This window comes from Cupressus sempervirens, chromosome 3, assembly GCF_028749045.1.
Source record: "Cupressus sempervirens isolate cs-2001-9-10 chromosome 3, ASM2874904v1, whole genome shotgun sequence".
NCBI classification, from domain to species: domain Eukaryota; kingdom Viridiplantae; phylum Streptophyta; class Pinopsida; order Cupressales; family Cupressaceae; genus Cupressus; species Cupressus sempervirens.
This window is the reverse complement of record NC_143120.1, coordinates 189,651,399-189,672,956: the sequence shown is the minus strand read 5'-3', so window position 1 is coordinate 189,672,956 and position 21,558 is coordinate 189,651,399. Positions and strand designations below refer to the sequence as shown.

Genomic DNA, 21,558 nt, shown 5'->3' with positions numbered 1-21,558 from the left:
TGCCGCTCTGCCACTAGCCCTCCACTGCCCCTTTGCCATCCCCAAATGTAGGTCCTTGGTCCCCCCATCTTCAAAATTGCCCCTGCATCCCTGTGTCCAGTCATGCATCGACTGTGAGGAGGATATCCATCCAATATGAAAAATTGTCTCGTCTCAAGATTTCATGATTTTTCTAGAGGAGGGATTTGACACCAGAATGCCGACTAGATTATTATTAACAGCGAACACCAAGGTAGTGATCATTATCAGTGGCTATTGCAGTGATTATATTAAAGTATGTAATAGAGGTTATTACTATTAGTATCCTAGCATTATTGCGTGAATACAAAAAGATCTAAATATTAAAAATTAAGATTAATGTTAAAGAAGGTAGCGATTCAAAGGATTTGTCCATTCATGGAAAGGCATCTGTTCCCTAAGGATGCTGTATTTCATAAATGGTTAAATTTATATATGAGGGAACCATTATGGGAGAGGGGACTGGAATACAATGAAACAAAGAGATCAAAGCAGAGTATTAGAGCATCGATCAAGTAATAGACTCAGTATAGCATCTAGACAGCAGAACTACATATTGTTCAAGCATTTGGTATGATGCATTACACATGGCAGGCTGATCTGGATGATTTGTTATTTGTCTTCCATTTGATACGAAGTAGGAATGTTATATATATATATATATATATGCTGTTATTCTTGCCATTATGATGCCTATGCATAATAGAGTACATACGCAAGATTCTTTAATACTTTAAACAACATACTATATGAAGGATAGGATGGAATACATGGCACAGAAATTCAATTCAAGTAGAGAAAACCCCAAGTGGAGCTAGTAGGCCAAATTGTGGGTGTCTTCCATGCTTTTGGGCTTGGTGGAAATGAATAAGCTTGAGGTGTCTTATATGTTGTTTCCAAGGGACTCATAATGAGGATAGGTTGTTAGGGAAAGCATTCTTGAATCCTGCATGTACATTACGCAAGTCATAATGATTAAAATTCTCTTTATAACTTTGCTGGTTATATGTGCCTTCATCTCTTATAATGATAACTAACATGGTTGCAAGCTCTAAATCAAGATATAAAGTTGGCAATTTACATTCCTAAATATACTTAATACCTTAACTACGAATTCTAGGGCAAATTAGAGTAAAGTCCTAATAGGGGACATTAAACATTCCTTTGTTAGGAAACTTTGTGGAATGGTGTTGTTTGTCAAGGAGGGAGTTATGCAATATATGTTCTTTTGGGGGAGCATAAGTGGGTCCAATTGCTGTCGCATCTTTCAGCATAGCTTTCAAATAAGGAAACCTTGCCAAATGAAGTGGAATAGCACGGGCATAAAAAAGTAGGCATTCAATCATCAACTCGATCTCTTTTTTTGCATATTCATTAACCCTATCACTCTTTATTTTTCCATTTGCATTAGATCTGGCCTTTCCTTTCCCTCTATCACAACTCTTTTGAGTGATACATCGGAATAGTCATCTTGATTAATAGATCATGGTTTCTATTCTGAGTAGTGCCAATGATCTTGTTCTCATTCTCTCCAGTCAACTTTGCTATTTCAACCTGTTGCTCTGGTGCTTTATTTTCATAGACTTGAATCGACTTTCACTCAATAGATGGTTTGTAACCCTAATATACCTTTGATGTAATCAGTTTGACAAATATGGCAGCCGATGCCTGTTGCCCCCAGAATTTTACCATAATGAAAGGATTTTATCAGGTTGAAGCCTCTCTCACACTTCATTTTATCAACAAGACAGATTCATAACTCCAAGACTTATTCCATAGTGGTTGCCTTATGTTTGAGATTGCCATAAACTCAGTTTCAGTTTTGTTCTCATCAAGTTTTTCTTGGAGACAGATTAGCATCATAAGGAGATTGATGAGGTGATAAAGAATGCTAGAACTTAAAAAGTATGGTACTGCTTATCCTAATATCAATATCAGCCCCTTGCACACTCCATTTTATCTATAGGACAGATTCACTACTCCAAGACTTATTCCATTGTGGTTTCCTTATGTTTGAGATTGCCATAAATTCATGTTCAAGTTTGTTCTCATCTAGTTTTTCTTGGAGACAGATTAGCATCATAAGGAGATTGATGAGGTGATAAAGAAGACTAAAACTTTAAAGCACAGTACTGCTAATCCTAAAATCAGTCTGCCAGTTGTGGTAGAAGTGGCAAGATCATTCAAATTCTAAATTAACCCAATCTGTTGAATTTGCTTGCAGGTGTATGAGTCACCTTAAAACCATACCTCTTTATTGCCTATCCTTATTCTTTCAGTGCTTGAATGTTTATTGCCAGATATGGCAAGTGTCATGGCAGTAACATGCTTTTGAAGAGTTGGAGCTTTTGTTGTTTACTTGAAGGAAACATTCTGCATTTTTATATGTGCTTGAATTGGATATTGATAGTGTTACCTGTTTTCTCCATACTTCATCCTTTTAGCTGGACATAATTTATGCGATAATAACATTGAGAACTCCATCATAGTAACTACCAACTAACAAGCTTTACAAGAAAAGTTCAGTTTAATGATAATCAGTTTTACAAATGACTTCTTATCATTTCTGAATATATAATGTGGTGAACTGATTTGCAAGTCTCTGTGTACAGGACCCTACTTCTTTGTTCTAAACACCATTGATGGTTTTTGGATTTAATTATCATGTGTAGATTCCCAAGCTGGCAACAGCTGCTGAGTACTTCTTCAAGCTGGGAGTTGAGGGCAAACGGTTTCGTCCCATGGTAATAACTTTGCAACTTTTTATTTGCATTTTACCTGCTATAAAGTGTTGCTTATTTTTGTATTATTAAATAAATTAGATAGGAGTGTGAAGATTTGAATTCATATTCTTGGAAGTTATCAACAGAATTACAAGTTTTAGTCTGGAATACTAGATAGGAAACAGTTGTACATAGAAATCTTATCTTTGATTTTTTCTGGCCTGGAGAGGTGGGATTGTCCAGATGTACCTCCTGTTTTGGGGACATTTCATGAACTGATGTTTTGACATTTTTGGGATCAGATTTGTTGCAAAGACATCTGTAATGCCCTAATAATGGGTTTCTGACCATTAAGTATAGTACCTAGCGAACCCCTGATTATTTATTTCTTTTTCAAAGGGTGGGGACTAAAAGCACAAGAATGACGAATTTATAGAAGCATACCAATCCAAATGGATAAATCACAAACATATTCACTTCTTAATGGTCCTTTCCTTCAGAGGTTTTTTAAGTTTGTCTGCTAGAGCAGTACCTTGGAATCTCATTTACACTAGATACCTCTGGAAAAAATACTTAGTTTAAGAAAGCACAAGTTGCATGAGGGACTTCGTTTTAGATGTCATCATTTTTGTAAAATCTGGTCTATTTGGCAGCACAGCCTTGTAGATTAACTGACGATGTCATACAATTTGCAGACACACCAGCATAGTCAATTATTGTTCTATGTTTATTGCCATTGCAGGAAAAGACGGACAGCTTCCTTGCAATTACCCAATATTGTTTCATGATGCAGTTGAGGAGCAGTTCCATGCTCCCAAATTCTTGGAAACTGTATGGTCGAAGTTCTTAGGTCCAATATATACCAGGTTTGGATCCTGGTTCAAGTCTCTTGTGAATTGTGAATGAACCAGTAAAATTGAGGCCATTTGGCCTGGACAGAGCGCTGGCTGCCAATTGTGCAAGTTTGTCTTCTTGCAGAAAATCAGATTTTGTTTTGTTTTGTCTTGTATCTTCTACTGATTTCTAGAAAGGGGCAAAATCAGATTGTTTACTTGCCTTCCATTGTATGTTAATGAGCCGCCCCGAGTGGGTATATATAGAAGATTGTGCTAAGTTTTGTTATGCTGAATATTATTGTTACTGTTGAGCATGTCTTGTTGAAGAGACAAAATCCCTACGAACCACCTCTGCTGTCGAAATCCAAACTCTATACTGGTTTATGTGAAATCTATAGGCTGGAGCTGCTGTTAAGAAATTAATGTCAGTTTTCTATGAACAAACCAGTTCCAGAATTTGCATGTTTTGGTGAATTTGTGTAAACACTGTTGAATGGTTTATAAGGAATTTGGAGTTCAATATAAGTGAATGTTTCTTTTCTTGACTCTATATTGTGTTAGCAGTTTGTTTTTGAAGTTTATAGTTAAAGAAAAGCAAAGATTCAGATCATAAAGACGTTAAGGTTTTTGCATGAATCTAGCTGATGGTCTACAAATTGGTCCTCAAAGACGTTTAGGTTTCCTTTATAGTTAACCCAAGTGAGCTCAAGAAGGTCAACACAATTCATAGAAATAAAAGTCCCTATGCTTGCACCTCCCCACTACAGATGCTATTTCTCTTTTTGTAATGTTTAGTTATAATGGTCAATAAAGCGTTAAGATATAACTTTGGGAATTTTCTTTAGGCTTTTAGTTGTAATCTTCATTCTTAGCTGTTGATCTTGTCCTTATAAGATAGTTCTTTTAAAACACATATTCAAGTAGACTTTGGCTCCTTTGCATCAAATACCTTGGGTAATCATTTCTCTTTGTTGTTACTTCCATAATGTGGTACTAGAGCTCAAGTTTTGAAAATACTTGAGATCAATGAGCATGAATTCCACAATTTGTGATATTGATGAGTTATGTGCTAGAGATAGAGGATATGCCAATGGGAGCTCTACGAATTTTTACAAGGGTTTTTGGTGATTTAAAAAAAATGAATTCTCGTGTTTATTTTTTTTCAATTTTTGGCGTTTTTTCTCTATAAAATTTTTGGATTTTTTTTTCTGTTAGAAAATCCTGACATGATTGCCAAGAAAATGGTAGGAGATTTTATTATAAATTTGTGTTCGTTTTGTCTATCAAAATCATGCTCTTCTTTTGGTTGAATTGGCCTATTTACTGAATTGAAAATAATGGGTTTCTCTCTATTTGGAAATCACCATTTTTTGTAAAGGATTGCACCATTTTTTTGGTGTTTTTGAGGTTGCACAATTGATGTTTTGTGTGCAAGCTTCTTTGTTGTAAAGTTTTTTTTTTTTTTGTTTCTGAAAATTAAGGTTTTTTTTATTGTTACAATTCCATGTAGTGATTTTTCCATTTATTTTGACATTATTGATGATTTTCTTGAGGATTGTGGGTTTTTGGGTGCCACTTGAGTTTTTCAGGCAAGTTTTTGCATTTTCCAATTTTTTCATTTTTAATGATTTATTTATAAAAATCACAGATGTGCTTTGTTGTCAGGGTTAAATTGTTTTATTAGAAAATTTAGAGGTCATCTTTCAAAAGCAATAAGTTTCTTTGTTTTTGTGATTTTGGATTGCAGGAGGGATGACTTCATTGACCAACATCATGTTGGAAGGTCTTTATAGGTTCACTAACAAAAAAAATAACACCTAGAAACAAAGAATGCCATAGGTGCTTTGATGAGATCATTCTTGGGATTAACACCCTATCAATAGTTGTGGGTAAAGACTAGGACAAGTTTGATGAGCATTATCATGAAGTTGTTATGCTCATTGCATTATCAATCATAGATTAAATGCTTTGGGAATTAACTTTAGGCATTGAGATTCCAAAACTTAGATTGATGTTCACAAGATACAATAATACACATAAGGCTTATCGATTGATTGACGCTGATACAAATTGTCTCATATTTAGTCAAGATGTTGTGTTTGAGGAAGACCGAGGTCCATTTTAGCCGTTTCTAGAGGATTAGCCTCCAAAGGCTAGAGCAGTGGATGTTCGTCTTCTGTTTGGTTCTCTAGATGGAAGGGATCTAGTTGGCATTGTGCCACGAGCTCCTTTGCAGGATATTTAGGCTCGACATCTAGTGATTCCAAGTCCTATAGTTCCTATTGCAATAAATGTTGGTCCTTCTACTCTTCGGCCTAAGTGGTGGGCCAAGACCATTGGTGATCTTCATAATGACGAGTTAGTTGAGGCTAGATCTTCCAGCCATAAAAGGAAGCAACATGCTGCAGTTAATTTTAGCTCTTATGGCCAATATTCACAACTGTTTTGAGCTCTAGACATATTTAAAGACTAAGGATATACCAGGGTGGGAACAAGCAATGACAATTGAACATCAAAGTCTCATGAAGAACAACACTTGGGTTGTCCGACTTTCCACCAAGGAAGAAACCCATTCTACAAATGGGTCTATAAGGATAAGTATAATGCTGATGACACACTTGATAAGTATAAGAACCGATTGGTTGCTAAAGGGTTCTCACAAAGGGAGGGCATTGACTACGGGGAGACATTTACTCTTACTGCCAAAATGAGTACCATTCGTCTTTGCCCTTTTAACACAATTTGGTTGGTTCATCCATCAGATGGATGTCAAGAGTGCTATTTTGAATGGTGATTTGCATGAATAGGTTTACATTACACAACCTCTAGGTTTTCAAATTGCTGGTGCCAATCCATAATCCTTTAAAACACCTCCTACAATTCCATAAAATTTATCTTCCCTAAACTGTTATAACTTTTAACCATACCAAACTCGAGTAATCCAAGGAGTGAGAAATGGTCCAATTCAAAGCTATAAGAAAATCCAACACGTGCAAGTCTGATTTGACAACATTAACGAAACCTCAATTTGCACACAAAAACCTTCCTATCACAATGAATATTGCAAATGACAGGCTTGGATAATTATAAGCAATTAATCTTGGCTTCTGAAAAAAATGTAACTAAAGCAAATATTCGTGGCACTCAGAATTGTGAGTAATTATCTTAGCTTCTGAGAAACGTAGCTAAGCCAGGTATTTGAGGCACAATAGCACATAATTCATAGTAAATGCCATTTGCAGTTTTCTTGTGATGATTAAACATAGAAGATAATGTTACACATATCTGAGATAATAAAAAAATGAAGCATGCATGCAATGGAAAATTAAATCAACAAACAAATGGACTGGTCACGGTAGGATACTGATGGTGGAGGCAAACCAAAACAAGAGAAAAGAAGTGACACAAATTACAAACGCAAATGGCTGAACTGCACCCGAAACTCACTGCTCCAAAGAAAAAATATATCACGCAAAACTGAAGGCTCACATATTAGATATATGAAGCAAAACATAAAAACAAAACTGACTTATACTCTTGCAGACATATATTCTCTGTGCCCTAGAACTGAAGATGACCATTTCTCATCATACAGAAGAGGAAGATGCCACTGTTCAATACATGATACTAAGAATGAAATAAGACTACAACACATAAATAGAGGCAAAAATCGCCACATAACCAAAATTAAATCGACACGCTTTCTGCACAACCACCCATACCTCTGATCATACAAGAACAATGAAATCCCGTGAATGAAACTTCATACCTTCATGGATGTCATTACCAATGAAGAGGTTCCCACAGAATGGCAAGAGACGACAGTTACAAGAACTGATGATATCCACAAAGATATTGACTGAATCTGTAACATAAGCAGTTAACAATCTTCTCAATGCCATCATGAAAACTGAAGTGACATCATGACAATCTTCTCAATGCCATCATTGAAAATAAAGTTGATGTTGAAGATGAAAGTAAGATGGGTAGAAAATGTATAAGACCATGAAATAAAAAAACTGCTGCTGCTAAAGGAAGAAGAATTTGAGGCAAATCAGGAGAGACTGAAGCTGGAGGAGGATAAGAACAAGGAGGACAGTCAACAGTGGATGATCTAAGAAGCTCCCCCATGAGCAACAAGAATCCGGAGGGATTTAATGACAAGAAACACGCCATTGAGCCTTCTTTCACCTCGCAGATTTTTACTGTCCATTATTATTCTTTAGCAATGAGTTGTGATCACAATCTATATTCCACATGGTTCATCTCAAACAGCTCCTCGTCCTTCTTCCTAATCATATCATTGGGCACGAAAATCCTGCGACTTAAATGCTCATTAGGAATTCTTGTAACTTCCCCAATTTCGTTGGGCCTAATCTCCGTGGTTATTAGCACATCGTTTCCAATCTGTCTTGCCATCCAAGGAGGACTTGCATGTCTAATTGATGCAACCAGCCATAAATGTTCCAATACCATCTTCTTGGCTGTAATTCCTCGTGTATTTCCCAAGATGTGCTCCATAGCTCTAATACAAAGGATGGAAAAGTAACTGGTTTTCAATTTAAAAAATTTGATTCCAAGAGAAGAGATAACCAAAATGTAATTAGGCCGACAATAAAATGAATAGGTCACAAGAACAATGATTCTTATATAGAGGATAGAAGTAGAATGATCAGACCATAATATATGACCATAAACATCAACACTCTAGCAAACAATAGACCTTCCTTAATTGCTGTTATCTAAACCTTGCTTAGATACCATTTCAATATTTAGCCCAAAAAATAGCTAAACAACAATATGAAAGGTGGAAATATTGGCACAAAAAGACATGACGACTTTATTACGAAGTAATTGGAAAATATTTGCTTGTTATTAACAGTGATCAAGAGATCAATTTATACAAGAGACTGAACGATGTTTCCTTAAGAAACAATTGTAAAGAATAAAAACATTCTATTCTAGAAACAGAAAACTAAATATTAGAAACATTCTAATATTTACAGAAGATTACAGTAGATAACCAATAGATACTAAATAGAGATACAAGAAACTATCTATTATCGTAATACCCTCCCTTAATGTTTAATCTATCTAGAGCACGAAACTGTCAAAAAGCGTAAAAGGCAGATTCTCTTTGATCAAGGGGCTCCGTACTGTTCGTTGTGGGCTGCGAACCAAATTACTTAGATAGGGCAGCTAAGCGCTCTTGACATTCAACCTTCATGTGCCCAAACTTGTGGCAATAGTTGCATTGAATGTTTTTCTTCAAGGAGCCTTATGAATCTAGAGTAGGATGTCTGCTGAGAAAACTATTGATGGTACTTTGGATAATGCTCCAAAACTTTGTAGATGAGCACAATGCTCCAAAACAAACTGCAAAAAGCTATGATTTTTAGGAGAAAATAAAAAAATTGAACATGATTTTTGGGGTGAAAAATCAATCAAAACCCAACATGATTTTAGAGGTGAAAAATAATCAAAACCTAACAATAGAAAGCTTTGTTTTTTTAGGAAAAATGGTAAAACCCAACAAATGAATTTTGAGGAAAAATTACAAACCCAACAGAGGAATCCTACACAACTTTGTGAATTACAGAATCATAACTTTTCAAGGGAAAATTTATAGAAACCCATAAGAAATTATCTTTTTTGGAAAAAAAAGAAAATCCATCTTTTTTTTGAGAACTACGAAAACCCACTAGAATTTTTAAGGGAGGCAAAAGACAAGACTTTGCATGGTAAAGCAACAGATGCAAACAACATGCAAGTACTTACAGCAAACATGCAAGTACATGCAACCCTCAAAAAGTAGACACCCAAAAAATTTGAAGGGCGACTCAAAAGAGAGCTCGAAAAAACCAGAAAGAATATGTTGTCGGTTCCTAGATTGGCTAGCTCAAAAATTGAGGCACCTAGAAAAAACAGACAACCCAGTTAAGATTTCAAAAAACTTATCAAGAATTTGTAATTTTTTTTGATTTGGTACAAAAAATTAGGATTTTGAACAAAAAAGGCCCTGTTGCAAAAAAACCAGAAAAAATGGCAGAAATCTGCAGTAAAATAGATGGATCTGGATAGAAATGGGTTGCAGAACTGAACTGTCGGTGGATTTAGATCTCTTAGAATGGAAACACTAGTTGGATTATAGAGAGAGTTGGAAGAAAATATGCATGTAAATAATTTAAAAAATAGAAGGCAGATAATTTCGACCAAGAACTTATAATTATTTTCGAAAACATTTAGAGTATTGGCTTTGATATGAGGTAATTGGAAAATATTTGCTTGTTATTAACAGTGATCAAGAGATCATTTTATACAAGAGACTGGACGATGCTTCCTTAAGAAACAATCGTAAAGAATAGAAACATTCTAATTTTTATAGAAGATTTTAATAGATAACCATTAAATACTAAACATAGATAATAGAAACTATCTATTATTGTAATAGATTTATCCTTAGAAATGTTATGCTAAATTGATGTTGTAGTAGTTGTATTAAACGAAAGAGATGAAAGCTCCTTATGTAAATTTACAAAGACAATGTTTCTAAAAGAAAAAATTGTGAGCTAAAGACGAAATAGAAACTATCAAATAAACTAAAGAGTAACTAAGATGCCCATTAAAGAAACATTATAATATTTTAATACCCTACATTGATGTCTTTTGGTCACAAATTTTTCAAAACGTTTTGCTACTGAGACCCTCCCTAGATCTGCAAAATTTAAATGACTAAGAAGCCAAAATCGGCCCAAAAATGAATAGAAAAGGGTATCCCTTTCTTCAAAATGTTTTGCAACAAGATACAAGAGCCTGTCACTGGCTCTTTCACTCAGATAAGTCTGCCAGTAACCCTCCCAGAATCAACAAAAATCTGACTAGAAATCATTACAAAAACATCCAACGTGATGTTGGATAACAAAGCTGCTCTTCCTTGGAGTCAAAGACAAACATTGAGAACAACTAGCGCGATTTTGAGGAAAAATTGGCAAACTCTCCAAATTTTCAAGATGAGCATGATGCCCCAAAATAAATTGCAAAAAGCCATGACTTTTAGGAGAAAATTTAAAAAAAACAAACACGATTTTGGAGGAAAAATTATAAACCCACTAGATAAATTTTGAGGAGAAAATTATAAACCCATAAAGGAATCCAACACAACTTTGCACATTATAGAATTAGAAACCCTAAAAAAGTAGACTTTTGCTGCAACCAAGAAATCATGGGATCAAAATCCTTAACCAAGCGTGCAATTTCCAACAAAAATCCTTGAAGATGAACCACAAAAGTTAGATGAAATACCTCTAACAATTATAAAAAAAAAACTGAAAAGTAAATTTTTAGAAAAATTCCAGATCAAAAGAGGCTCGAATTTTCATTAAAAAGTCCACCAAATTTTATTAAATTCCATTGACTTGCTCTGATACCATGTTATGGTAAATTGATGTTGTTGTAGTTGTAACAAACAAAGGAGATGAAAGCTCCTTATATTGAGTTACCAAGACAATGTTTCTAAAAGAAACAATTGTGAACTAAACACGAAAATAGAAACAAAATTATAAACTAAAGACTAATTAAGATGACCATTAAAGAAACATTATAATATTCTAATAGGAAAACCTTTTTGCTTGACGGGGAAAACCTAGCCACAAAATATTCTTTTATTGTTAAAAAATGTTTGAGTACAATGCTTTACAAGAAATCATAGGATCAAAATCCTTAACCAGACTTGCGATTTCCAACGGAAATCCTCGGAGATGAACCACAAAAGTTAGATGAAATACCTCTAACAATTTTTAAAAAATAAATTAAAAAGCAAATTTCTAGAAAAATTCCAGATCAAAAGAGGCTCGAATTTTCATTAAAAAGTCCACCAAATTTTATTAAATCTCATCGACTTGCTTTGATACCACATTATGGTAAATTGATGTTGTTGTAGTTGTATTAAACAAAGGAGATGAAAGCTCCTTATATTGATTTACCAAGACAATGTTTCTAAAAGAAACAATTGTGAACTAAACACAAAAATAGAAACTACCTTATAAACTAAAGACTAACTAAGATGACCATTAAAGAAACATTATAATATTCTAATAGGAAAACCTTTCCGCTTGACAGGAAAAACCTAGCCACAAAATATTTTGATCAAAATCCTTAACCAAGCTTGCGATTTCCAACAAAAGTCCTTGAAGATGAACCACAAAAGTTAGATGAAATACCTCTAACAATTTAAAAAAAATAAAATTGAAAAGCAAATTTCTAGAAAAATTCCAGATCAAAAGAGGCTTGAATTTTCATTAAAAAGTCCGCCAAATTTTATTAAATCCCATCGACTTGCTCCGATACCATGTTATGGTAAATTGATGTTGTTGTAGTTGTATTAAACAAAGGAGATGAAAGCTCTTTATATTGATTTACCAAGACAATGTTTTTAAAAGAAACAATTGTGAACTAAACATGAAAATAGAAACTACCTTATAAACTAAAGGCTAACTAAGATGACCATTAAAGAAACATTATAATATTCTAATAGGAAAACTTTTTTGCTTGACGGGGAAAACCTAGCCACAAAATATTCTTTTATTGATACAAAATGTTTGAATACGCACTAACAACCGCATATATAAATTAAAATGAGAGACTCTTCATATTACTCTCGATGTCTCTTTAATTTCCAAATACAAGACTCTTCATGTTTTGAAATGCATGACTTGTCACACTACATGTCTTTTTCATATGACATTATCTCAAATATTATCATTAAATATCTTCTCCAGTTGTTTACACAATATTAGAGGTATTCTCTCAGTTGCAAAAATAGAGATAAAGATCTCTATTGCAGCTACAATATTCAACAAAGTGTACTCCCGATTCTAGCATTTTGTATAGCAGAAGTCAAGATCCTTAGCTCATTGGTTATGTAGACCTAGATTTGGCTAGGTTTTATAGATGATTAGAATTCACTTCTGGGTATGTTTTTAGTTTGGGCACAAGTGCAATGACATGGATCAACAAGAAGCAATAGATAATATCACTCTCATCTAATGAAGTTGAATAAAGAGGAATAATTAAGGCAACTTGTGAGGTAGTTTGGCTTCACCTGATGCTTGCTGACTTGCATATGCCTCAAGTAGGCCCTGCTCCCCTCTTTTGTGATAATGAGGGAGTTATGAAGTTAGGCAAGAATCCTGTCTTCCACAAATAGACAAAGCATGTAGATCTTCATTGTCACAACCAAGAATCTGGTCTTCCACAAACAGACAAAGCATGTAGATCTTTGTTGTCACAACCGAGAATCTAGTCTTTTACAAATAGACAAGGGATGCAGATCTTCATTGTCACTACATTTGCCAACTTTTGGAAGATGGAACCATGATCTTGCAATATGTCCACACTGCGTACAACACTACAAACATCCTCATCAGGTCTCATAATCCAAACAAGTTTATCAAGTTTAGGGGGTAACTTGGTGTAGTTGATAGAATGATCATTAAGAAAGGGTATTAGAATAGTTGAAATATTTTTAGTCTTTTGCTATATTTAGCTAGTTCTAGTTAATGGTCATTTAGGCTTTCTAATTTAGTTTGCTTATTTTGTTGTTTATTTAGATGTCTTAATTTAGACAACTTTTTTTTTTTTTTAAAGACTATTATTAGTGTTTGTAAACTCTATATAAGAGTCGATTAATAATACAATTATTATCCCGCTTTTAATCATTTCAAGATGCTTGGAAACTAATCCACAAGTAGTCTCCCTCAAGGATTTAGGACCCAATCCGCATCCTATCTCCAGGATTCACCCACCTTGTGCGGATTCACCCTCCACTTCTTCCTACACAAACCTGCTATTGTTATGAAGGCATTAGCCAAAGGCCTAGGAGTAGGCCATTATTTATAGTGGTCTTGTAAATACTTGCTTGTTATTAACAGATACTGAAAGGTCAATTCATACAAAAGAATGAGACGATGCTTCCTTAGGAAATGACCATAAAGAATAGAAACATTCTATTCAAGAGAAAGCAAAAAACGAAAGCAAACTAAAGCTTATTAGATATTTACAATAGATAACCATTAACTAATAATAGACGACTTATCTATTATTGTAATAGGTCTTTCATGTGTAACGAATGTATATGCATATAAGTTAAATTAAGCACGACCATCATTCAAATCTAGATTCTAGTATTATGCATGTATTCCAACATCATAATTTGGGTAGTTGAATCTTTGGTGTATTTCATTTATTATTTAATACCTTCTGTCCTCTTTGTCAAAATGAACCTTCTTACTTTATATCTCTCAACATGAGGGAAAAGTCATACCTATTCATCATAAGTGTACTTTGGCAAGAGATGAAACCTTTTATCATTAGCACCCTGAAAGTGTTACAAAACCTTTCACAATTAGATCTGCACTTTTTATTTAAATCAGATTTGTACTTATTGTTATATTTTTTATTACAGAACAAGCACTTATTTCCTTTTTATTTCTTTTATCCTTGTTGGATCCCTATTTCAAATGTATCCTTGTCTCTTTTATATCTTCCCATATGAGGGAGAGGTTTACACTACTTCATCATGTGTGCCTTTTGGCAAGAAGTCACGACCTTTCATAATTACCCCCCTTTCAAAGGGTCACAAACTCATTACTCTTTATAATTATGAGAATTTTGACAATTCACCACCCTTCATAATTAAGACCCTTTCTAAGAGTCACAAATTCATAACTCTTCATAATTACGAGAATTTTGAAAATTCACTACCCTTCATAATTAAGACCCTTTCTAAGAGTCACAACTAGTCATTATTACCACCCTTTGGAAGAGTCGCTGCCCTTCATAATTGCAATCCTTTCGAAGAATCACAACTCTTTCGGAAAGTCACTACCCTTCATAATGAAGACCCTTGCCAAGAGTCACACCACCCTTTTGAAGAGTCACTACCCTTCATACTTACAACCATTTTGAAGAGTTAAAACCCTTCATAATCACAACCCTTTGAAAAAATTACAGTTATCATTGCTGCCTTTTGAAAGAGTTATTTCCTTATTTGCTTTACAATCCTTTCTTCTTGCATTAATCCTTCGTTAACTCTTGTGCTCTTCTCTTCTTCCTTCTTCCGTATCCTTTTCAAACGAACTCTTCTTTTTATATCTTATTTTGTGGGAATGACATCTCTTCATTACATTTCTCTTGACCTTTCATTAAATTTAGTTAATTTACAATGTATCATACTTCATTATTATTTATTTATTTTAATTTTATTATTGTTAAATGCTATTTAGAAGGGAACATTACAAACTGTATAAAATGTCTATTTTTTGGGATATACTTCTGCATTTTGATTGAGTAGGAATCAAAATGGTTTTGGAGAGAGAGTATGTGTTCTTTTAAGTGTAACTTGCTGGTTTGCTAAAATTCTATAATACATAGAGGTTTTCAATAGTTCGGTAGGTAATCACTTCAGGTTGCTATTTTTCTTTGGTTTTGTCACTATGTGCAAAAGATTATTTCTTGTCAAAATTTTATAAATATAATTTCATTTCGTTTACACATACTTCAGTACATTTACAGTGGTTGTCTCAGTGAGTGAAGGGAAGTTAATGTTTGCATGTTTTAAACAAAATATGGCTATCAGGTCTTATTGCTGATGGCATCATCATTGACTTTAACAGTACCTGAACTGGCAGCAAACTCTTTGCAAGAAGCTTTCGCAAAGGAGCTACGATTACGACAGCAGCGCATTGCAGAGATTACAGAGATGATCCATGTTTGTCTCTTTTCTATAAATTCTGTTAATGTTCTACAATGCTGTTCTCCTTTTTGCAACATTAGCTTTATCATTAATAATGCCCGTGGTATGTACCTCATGATGTATATGGTCGTTGATTCCAATTTCTGATGATTGGGCTTTTTTGGTTGCATTTTTTACGATTCTTGGTAATGTGTTTGAACTTAAAGCGGAACTTTGAGTTTGGTATGACTAAGTTAAGTGCTAATTTTTTTTCAGGTAGCAAGCCTTCTTCACGATGATGTATTGGATGATGCAGAAACCCGCCGTGGTATCAGTTCATTGAACTTTATGATGGGGAATAAGGTACTATTTATTTTAGTAGTTCAATTTTATTTTTCTTAAAAAAACTAGTTTTTGTAATCAATGGCAGCTACCAAAATAGCATATTTCATTTTCACAAATCACAACTTCTATTTTCTTAGTCAAACCACATACACCAAAATAATATCTTCTGGCTTAATTGTTGAGAACTGTTTAGTGCACTTACATTTATGTCTTACTAACTGCATGCTCATTAATGTACATGTACATTTGTTTTAATCATATCCTACCAATTGGGTATTTGCTTGCCTTTCAAGAAGGTTTTATTTTAACTTGTGTGTCAACTTGGGAAAGAGACTGATTAAAATCCTCTACCTTTGCTTTGCCTTTATCATGCTTGGGCTGCTCTTAGCAAGAGAGTTGCTTGTTGTTTAGCCCCATTTTCTTGTTGCTTTATCATTTATCTGTTGGCAATATGGCTAGATAGATGAGGAAGTGTTGTCATTTATGGCAACATACATATTTTGGTATTTCATTGTGAAATCAGAGACAGAAAATTGTCTAAGTATTGGACAGTTTGCAGCAGCACAGAGAGATTTGGTATGTATGGATGACAGAGTTTGAGTTAGCTCATGCGCAGTTAAGGACTGATATACGACAGTGTCATGATGATGTATGTCAGTGCGCAAATCTGTATGGATAGTACGACGACAATTACAGAAGAATTACTAGTATAGGTAATTAATAGAACAAAACAGAGCACGATAGTAAAATTGATTGTGCGGCTTAAGGAATTAATTTGGTAACAAAATAATTACTTAGACATGATGGGCTGACATCTTAGATGTTGACCCTGAGCTATTTTTTATAATTAGCCAAGCATGTGGAAGCTTTAAGGCCAACTGATCAAGAGTTTTGATAATTTGCAAGGTATAAGTAAAGGTCATATCTTGCGCAGCTCATGTGTAGTGAACAAGTGATGCATATGATATGTGAGCTTTGTATGATGCGAGATCTGGTATATGATCAGAAGATTTGCAAAGTGCAGCAGTGAGACAGTATCGTATGCATATCTAATAATCTATACTTGTGAAGAAACTTATTTTTATATTGCATGTTAGGGTAGTGGGCTCTTCTTGCATACATTGTAATCATTCTACCAACTCCTAATAGGGTTGAGGCTTTTAACAGGGCCTAGTCCTCTAACAAGGAGTCAAGACACTATATGTACTTGATAGACTCCTAACAAGGTCAATATCCTTAACAAGATTTTTTTGTTTAGTGGATCATCTTGTGGGTATCATCCCCACTGGGGTTTTCCCTTGGCCAGGGTTTCCCTAGTTAACAAATAATGGTGTTATTAGTTCTCTGTGTATGGTTTTATTTACTGTTCAGCATTGTTGGTTTACTTTCTTATGCAAGTTATAAAGTAATTAACAAGATTCAGTTGTGGGCAAAAGTTTGTAGAATACTGATTCACCCCCTCCCCCACGCCCCCCCCCCCCTCAGTTTTATCTATTTCTAACACTATCGCGGGACTGATTCTACATTCTGTCTCTATAGTATTTCATTTGAGAATTGCAGATTAGTAAGGCTGCAAATCTTGCTTTTTGGCTTTGGTGCTGTCATACAACTAGTTCAACCTCTTCTATGACACCCAAAAGATTAAGCTGCAATATGATACCCAATTTTCCTGTGATGCTCTCTATCAAAAGTTTTAATATTTAAAAACAAAATGATGTGAGGAAGAAAAGAACAATGCACTAAGACCTGAGAGGCATATTTCATTTAAAAGTAAAGTACTTGAATATCAGTAGAGGAATAGTAATATCTGTTCAATATATTGAGAGAATAATAATCATCTGCAGCTAATTAGAAATCAAGCAATTTTTGGAATCAGAAATGCTGCTACTGTATAATGCTGCTGGAGTAGGTTTTTGTTCAATGCAATCACTAGATGAGATTACCCTCAAGAAACCAGATATATCCTGTCCTCTAATCTCTTGATGAAAGTGTTTTTTGTCATTGAATTGATGAATGAGCTCTGCTTGCTGTAGCCACTGACTCTAGGTCTAAAACTATGTGTAATAAGCATAGAATAAAACTCTTGTTGGCATGTGGCAACTGATCATGGTATGTGGCTTAAATTTGAGGGACTTTGTGTTTCCCCCCCAAAATAATTAAATGGGCAGAGTGCACATGAGCAGAGATCCTCATCTGGGGGAGTCATCCTCTTTTTGGGGGACTGGGGTTGGAGCCTATGGTAGGGGTTTGAAGGCTGCTGGGGCAGTGTCCCTTGCTTGGGATTTGAACAGAATACCTCCAAAGCAAAAATTGCTCCTTTGATAAAGAAGTTAGTTGTTAGTTTGGTATTACAAACAACCTTTGTAAATTGCCAAAAAGGCTTGATAAATAAGTGGCTGTGGAAATGTATAAGGTATTAGATTGTAATTTGTTTCTTTGTTGGATGATAGAAGAAAGTGGAGACTCTTTCCCAATGGATGTTGACCACATTGGGCGAACCCCATTAAAGATGTGTTGTGAATTGTTACTTTTTTCTTTAATTCTGTATTATAACTAACATTATTTGTAAAAGACCTTAACATTCTCCGTGTTGGTTGGCTTCTATTTATTCATGGACATGGTCCAGCCCTAGGTACCTATCTCAGTTTTCAATGGAAAAAAATAAAAACTATCTTTCACTTGATATGACACTAATATCAGCTAGAAATTTAGAATGCTAATTTTCATATTAAAAGTATCATATAACTTCACTCTAATGTCATAAGTTATAAAACTTATAACATTTAATCTCCCAAGTAGCCAATAAATGACAACCCCACATCAATAAATCAGTTGTAGCTTGAGAACCACTCAGTGGAAAGACATGAATTAAAGTGCTGTAAGAAGCTGTTTCACTACTGAATTCAGCAACATGATGCATGACATGGTACTGTTCTTGGTAGCCCCCAAAAGCCCTAAGAAGTATTAACAAGTTTTCTTTGGGGCACTTATAATGGACATCTTTTCAAGCTAAGACTAAAAGTTGAATGGTTTTTGTTGTAGATAACTTCTGGGATATGTGGGGTTCACTATTAACTCCAAAATGGTATTGGAGCACTAAATTTGCGACTTTTAGTTCAAAATTTGAGAGATGGCCCTTGGATTGAAACAGACCTGCCATTGCATTTAGAATGTTCAAAAACCCTAAAATTGCTGCTTCTTATTTTGATACCTAATTAGGAAAAAATTCAGGTGGTTTTCTAAGGGCACAAAAATCTAGGTTTCCAATCTTCGTTGTTGCACAAAATCTATGTTGTCATAGAGATCAATATACTATAAGTACGACTGCCATTGTTGGAGTGTGCACAAAATTTCAAAATAATTTTGATGCTTTTAAAATTTTTCCATTGCTGCCCTGAAATTACATTTTGCCAACAGTTCTATGACTTCTGTCTAGGGTGTTTGTAGGCTGATGTCAGTTCTTGTTGGGTGATGCCATCTGTTGAGTTGTCTGTTTTCCTGATGAGTAAGTATTTCAACAGAATTTTCATTGATCATTCTTGTCAAGCTTTGTGCTCTAGCCCCCAATCTTATTGATGACTAAGGGCCATAACTTAGTGGCTAGGTTCTTAGCCTAAATTTTCAGCCGCCCAGATATCCTTCCAGGGCAGATTGGATCTTTAAAATCAGCTATATTTGGTTATATGAATTGAGATTTTCAGAAAAAATATTAGCAACGGAAAGCTGGTTTCAAGCTCTATCCAGTGGTGTCGCTAATCTTTACACATTCTTCTTGTTGAGTTTTAGCAAGCTATTTTCTCTTAAAAGCTTGTAACTTTTGACTCAAATCTTTTTGTGATCCTTGTGGCATTGGGAAGCTGGTTTGGTCCTCTACATAGGTCTCAGACCTATTTTTCTGAAATATTTACTAGCTGCTTTTTCGTTTAAATAAGGTTTTACTTTTTGGTTAATTTCTAGATAAACCAGCGTACTAAGGCAATTGTTCTTGAACAATGGTATAGTTTCTTGCATTATGAGGGTTTCTATTGTTGTTTCTCTTTCAGTATCTATATTTTTTAATCAAAGCTCATGGATCTGACACACATGACTCTCCACTCCATATAATTTTTATGTGTGGAAAAAGCAAATGGAGATCCATCTGAGAAAACAAGGGCTGTATAAAGTGACTATGGGAATAATAGAAATTGAACCAATAAGTGTAGAGAAGAGAGACCTGTTTAACAGATGTGATGAAATATTTGAGACATTATGTATGTCTATGCCCCCTGATCATATTTTTTAAAGTTGAACCTTGCATTTTGCCCACTCACATTTGGACTAGATTGGAGCCCTTTTTGGGAAGCATGCTACATCGAAAGAATTTCATTTGGAGAATGAACTAATTAGTTTGAATCCTACATATTTTCTGATTTTGCCAGCATGCAAGACATCTTCACCAAAGTCAAGTCTCTTAGATTACAATTATCACAATGTAGTATTGAGAAGCAAGAATCTTGGTTGAGTCTTTTAGTTTTCATCCTTGCCAAGCTCTATCATATGATTATTCAATATGTATTTTACAATGTATTCACTAGATGATGTTGTTACCTCATCTGCTAGGGATCAAACAGAGTTGATATGGATGGGCATTGAAGTCTTCCAAATCTTAGATTCTTGTTGCAAACCAAAACCCAAAAGGCTTCAGAATGACAGAAAGCAAAGGCAAGAAACAAAAGCTCGGGGATTCCAAGAAAAATGAGAAAGCAAAGGAATCACATTCACATATTACTTTTGAGTTCTCTTCCTCATCGGAGGAGGAATCAGATAAAAAAAAGAGACTAAGCATAATTCATTGATGACCTGAATCATCTTCTACAAAGGAATCACATTCAGTTGTCTTGACTCTTCATCTATGTCATTTGGTACATCTTCTTCCACATCAGTGCCTGCACAATTGGGGTTAACAAGCATGGCAAGTCAAGCAGACAAGGTGAAAGGGCATGCACTCTTCGCATCCATGAGTTCTCAATCAAGCTAATGGCCTCTTGATTTAGGAACCTTCACCTCATGACTTCATTTTCTAGTATGCTGTTTTCATGTGAGCCTTGCACATTGCTTCGGATAGTGATGGGTAACAATACTTATATGAGTGTTAAGGGAGAATAATCCATTTATATTGATGATGGCACATTTCATGATGCAGTTTGTTACATCCCAATTTTTGACCTAATTTAAAATATAGCCGTTGAGGTTCACATGAAGTCAGTTGACAATTAATTTGGTTATAATCCTATGAAATGGTAAGATGGTTAGTCGTTATAATTTCAAGTGAATATAACAAGCTAGTCGATTATTTATCACGAGTTCATGGAATGGAGAAGATGGTTAACCGTTATGATTATTTATGATTAAATAATTTATTATGATAATATAATTTAATTGCGAAGAATTCCCTTACAAGAAACATGTCGAAGGGGTGGAAGCATTGTTAGAAAAGAATTAGGCAGGAGCATCACCATCACTGGGCAAATGGGTTGAGGACCCAGCGACTTGAAACAGGATACATCTGTGGGACTCGCTCAAGCTATTAATGAATAATTTAAAACGTAAAATAATTTAATTAAAATAATGTAGTTGAAATATAAAATGGACTTCAAAGGTTTTTTAATGATCTTTCGCCATATTATTATAATATATATGTATATACGTACATATAGATATAAAAATGAAATGACACCATTATATTATAATGATATAATAAAATGATGTCACCATATTAATATATTTACATATACGTATGTAAATATAAATTATAACAATAATCAAACCATAATCTTTCCAACTTCTCTTCCAACTTTTTTATTTTCTTTTTCCTCTCTTTTCCCAGTCGATTTAATACTTAGAAATTCGAATGGGCAAATAATCT

At 34.5% G+C, this 21,558-nt stretch overlaps 1 protein-coding gene across 2 annotated transcripts in view; it reads left to right on the top strand.

Annotated features, from left to right (window-relative positions):
- The window catches only part of GPS1 (geranyl diphosphate synthase 1), a 185,285-nt gene that overhangs the window by 24,423 nt on the left and 139,304 nt on the right, over nucleotides 1-21,558 (top strand). For both annotated transcript variants that reach the window (XM_089818979.1, XM_089818980.1), the window contains exons 5-7: nucleotides 2,691-2,762; nucleotides 15,213-15,344; nucleotides 15,585-15,671. In XM_089818979.1, coding sequence (XP_089675105.1) covers nucleotides 2,691-2,762; nucleotides 15,213-15,344; nucleotides 15,585-15,671 — 291 coding nt within the window. The remainder of the gene's footprint in view (nucleotides 1-2,690; nucleotides 2,763-15,212; nucleotides 15,345-15,584; nucleotides 15,672-21,558) is intronic.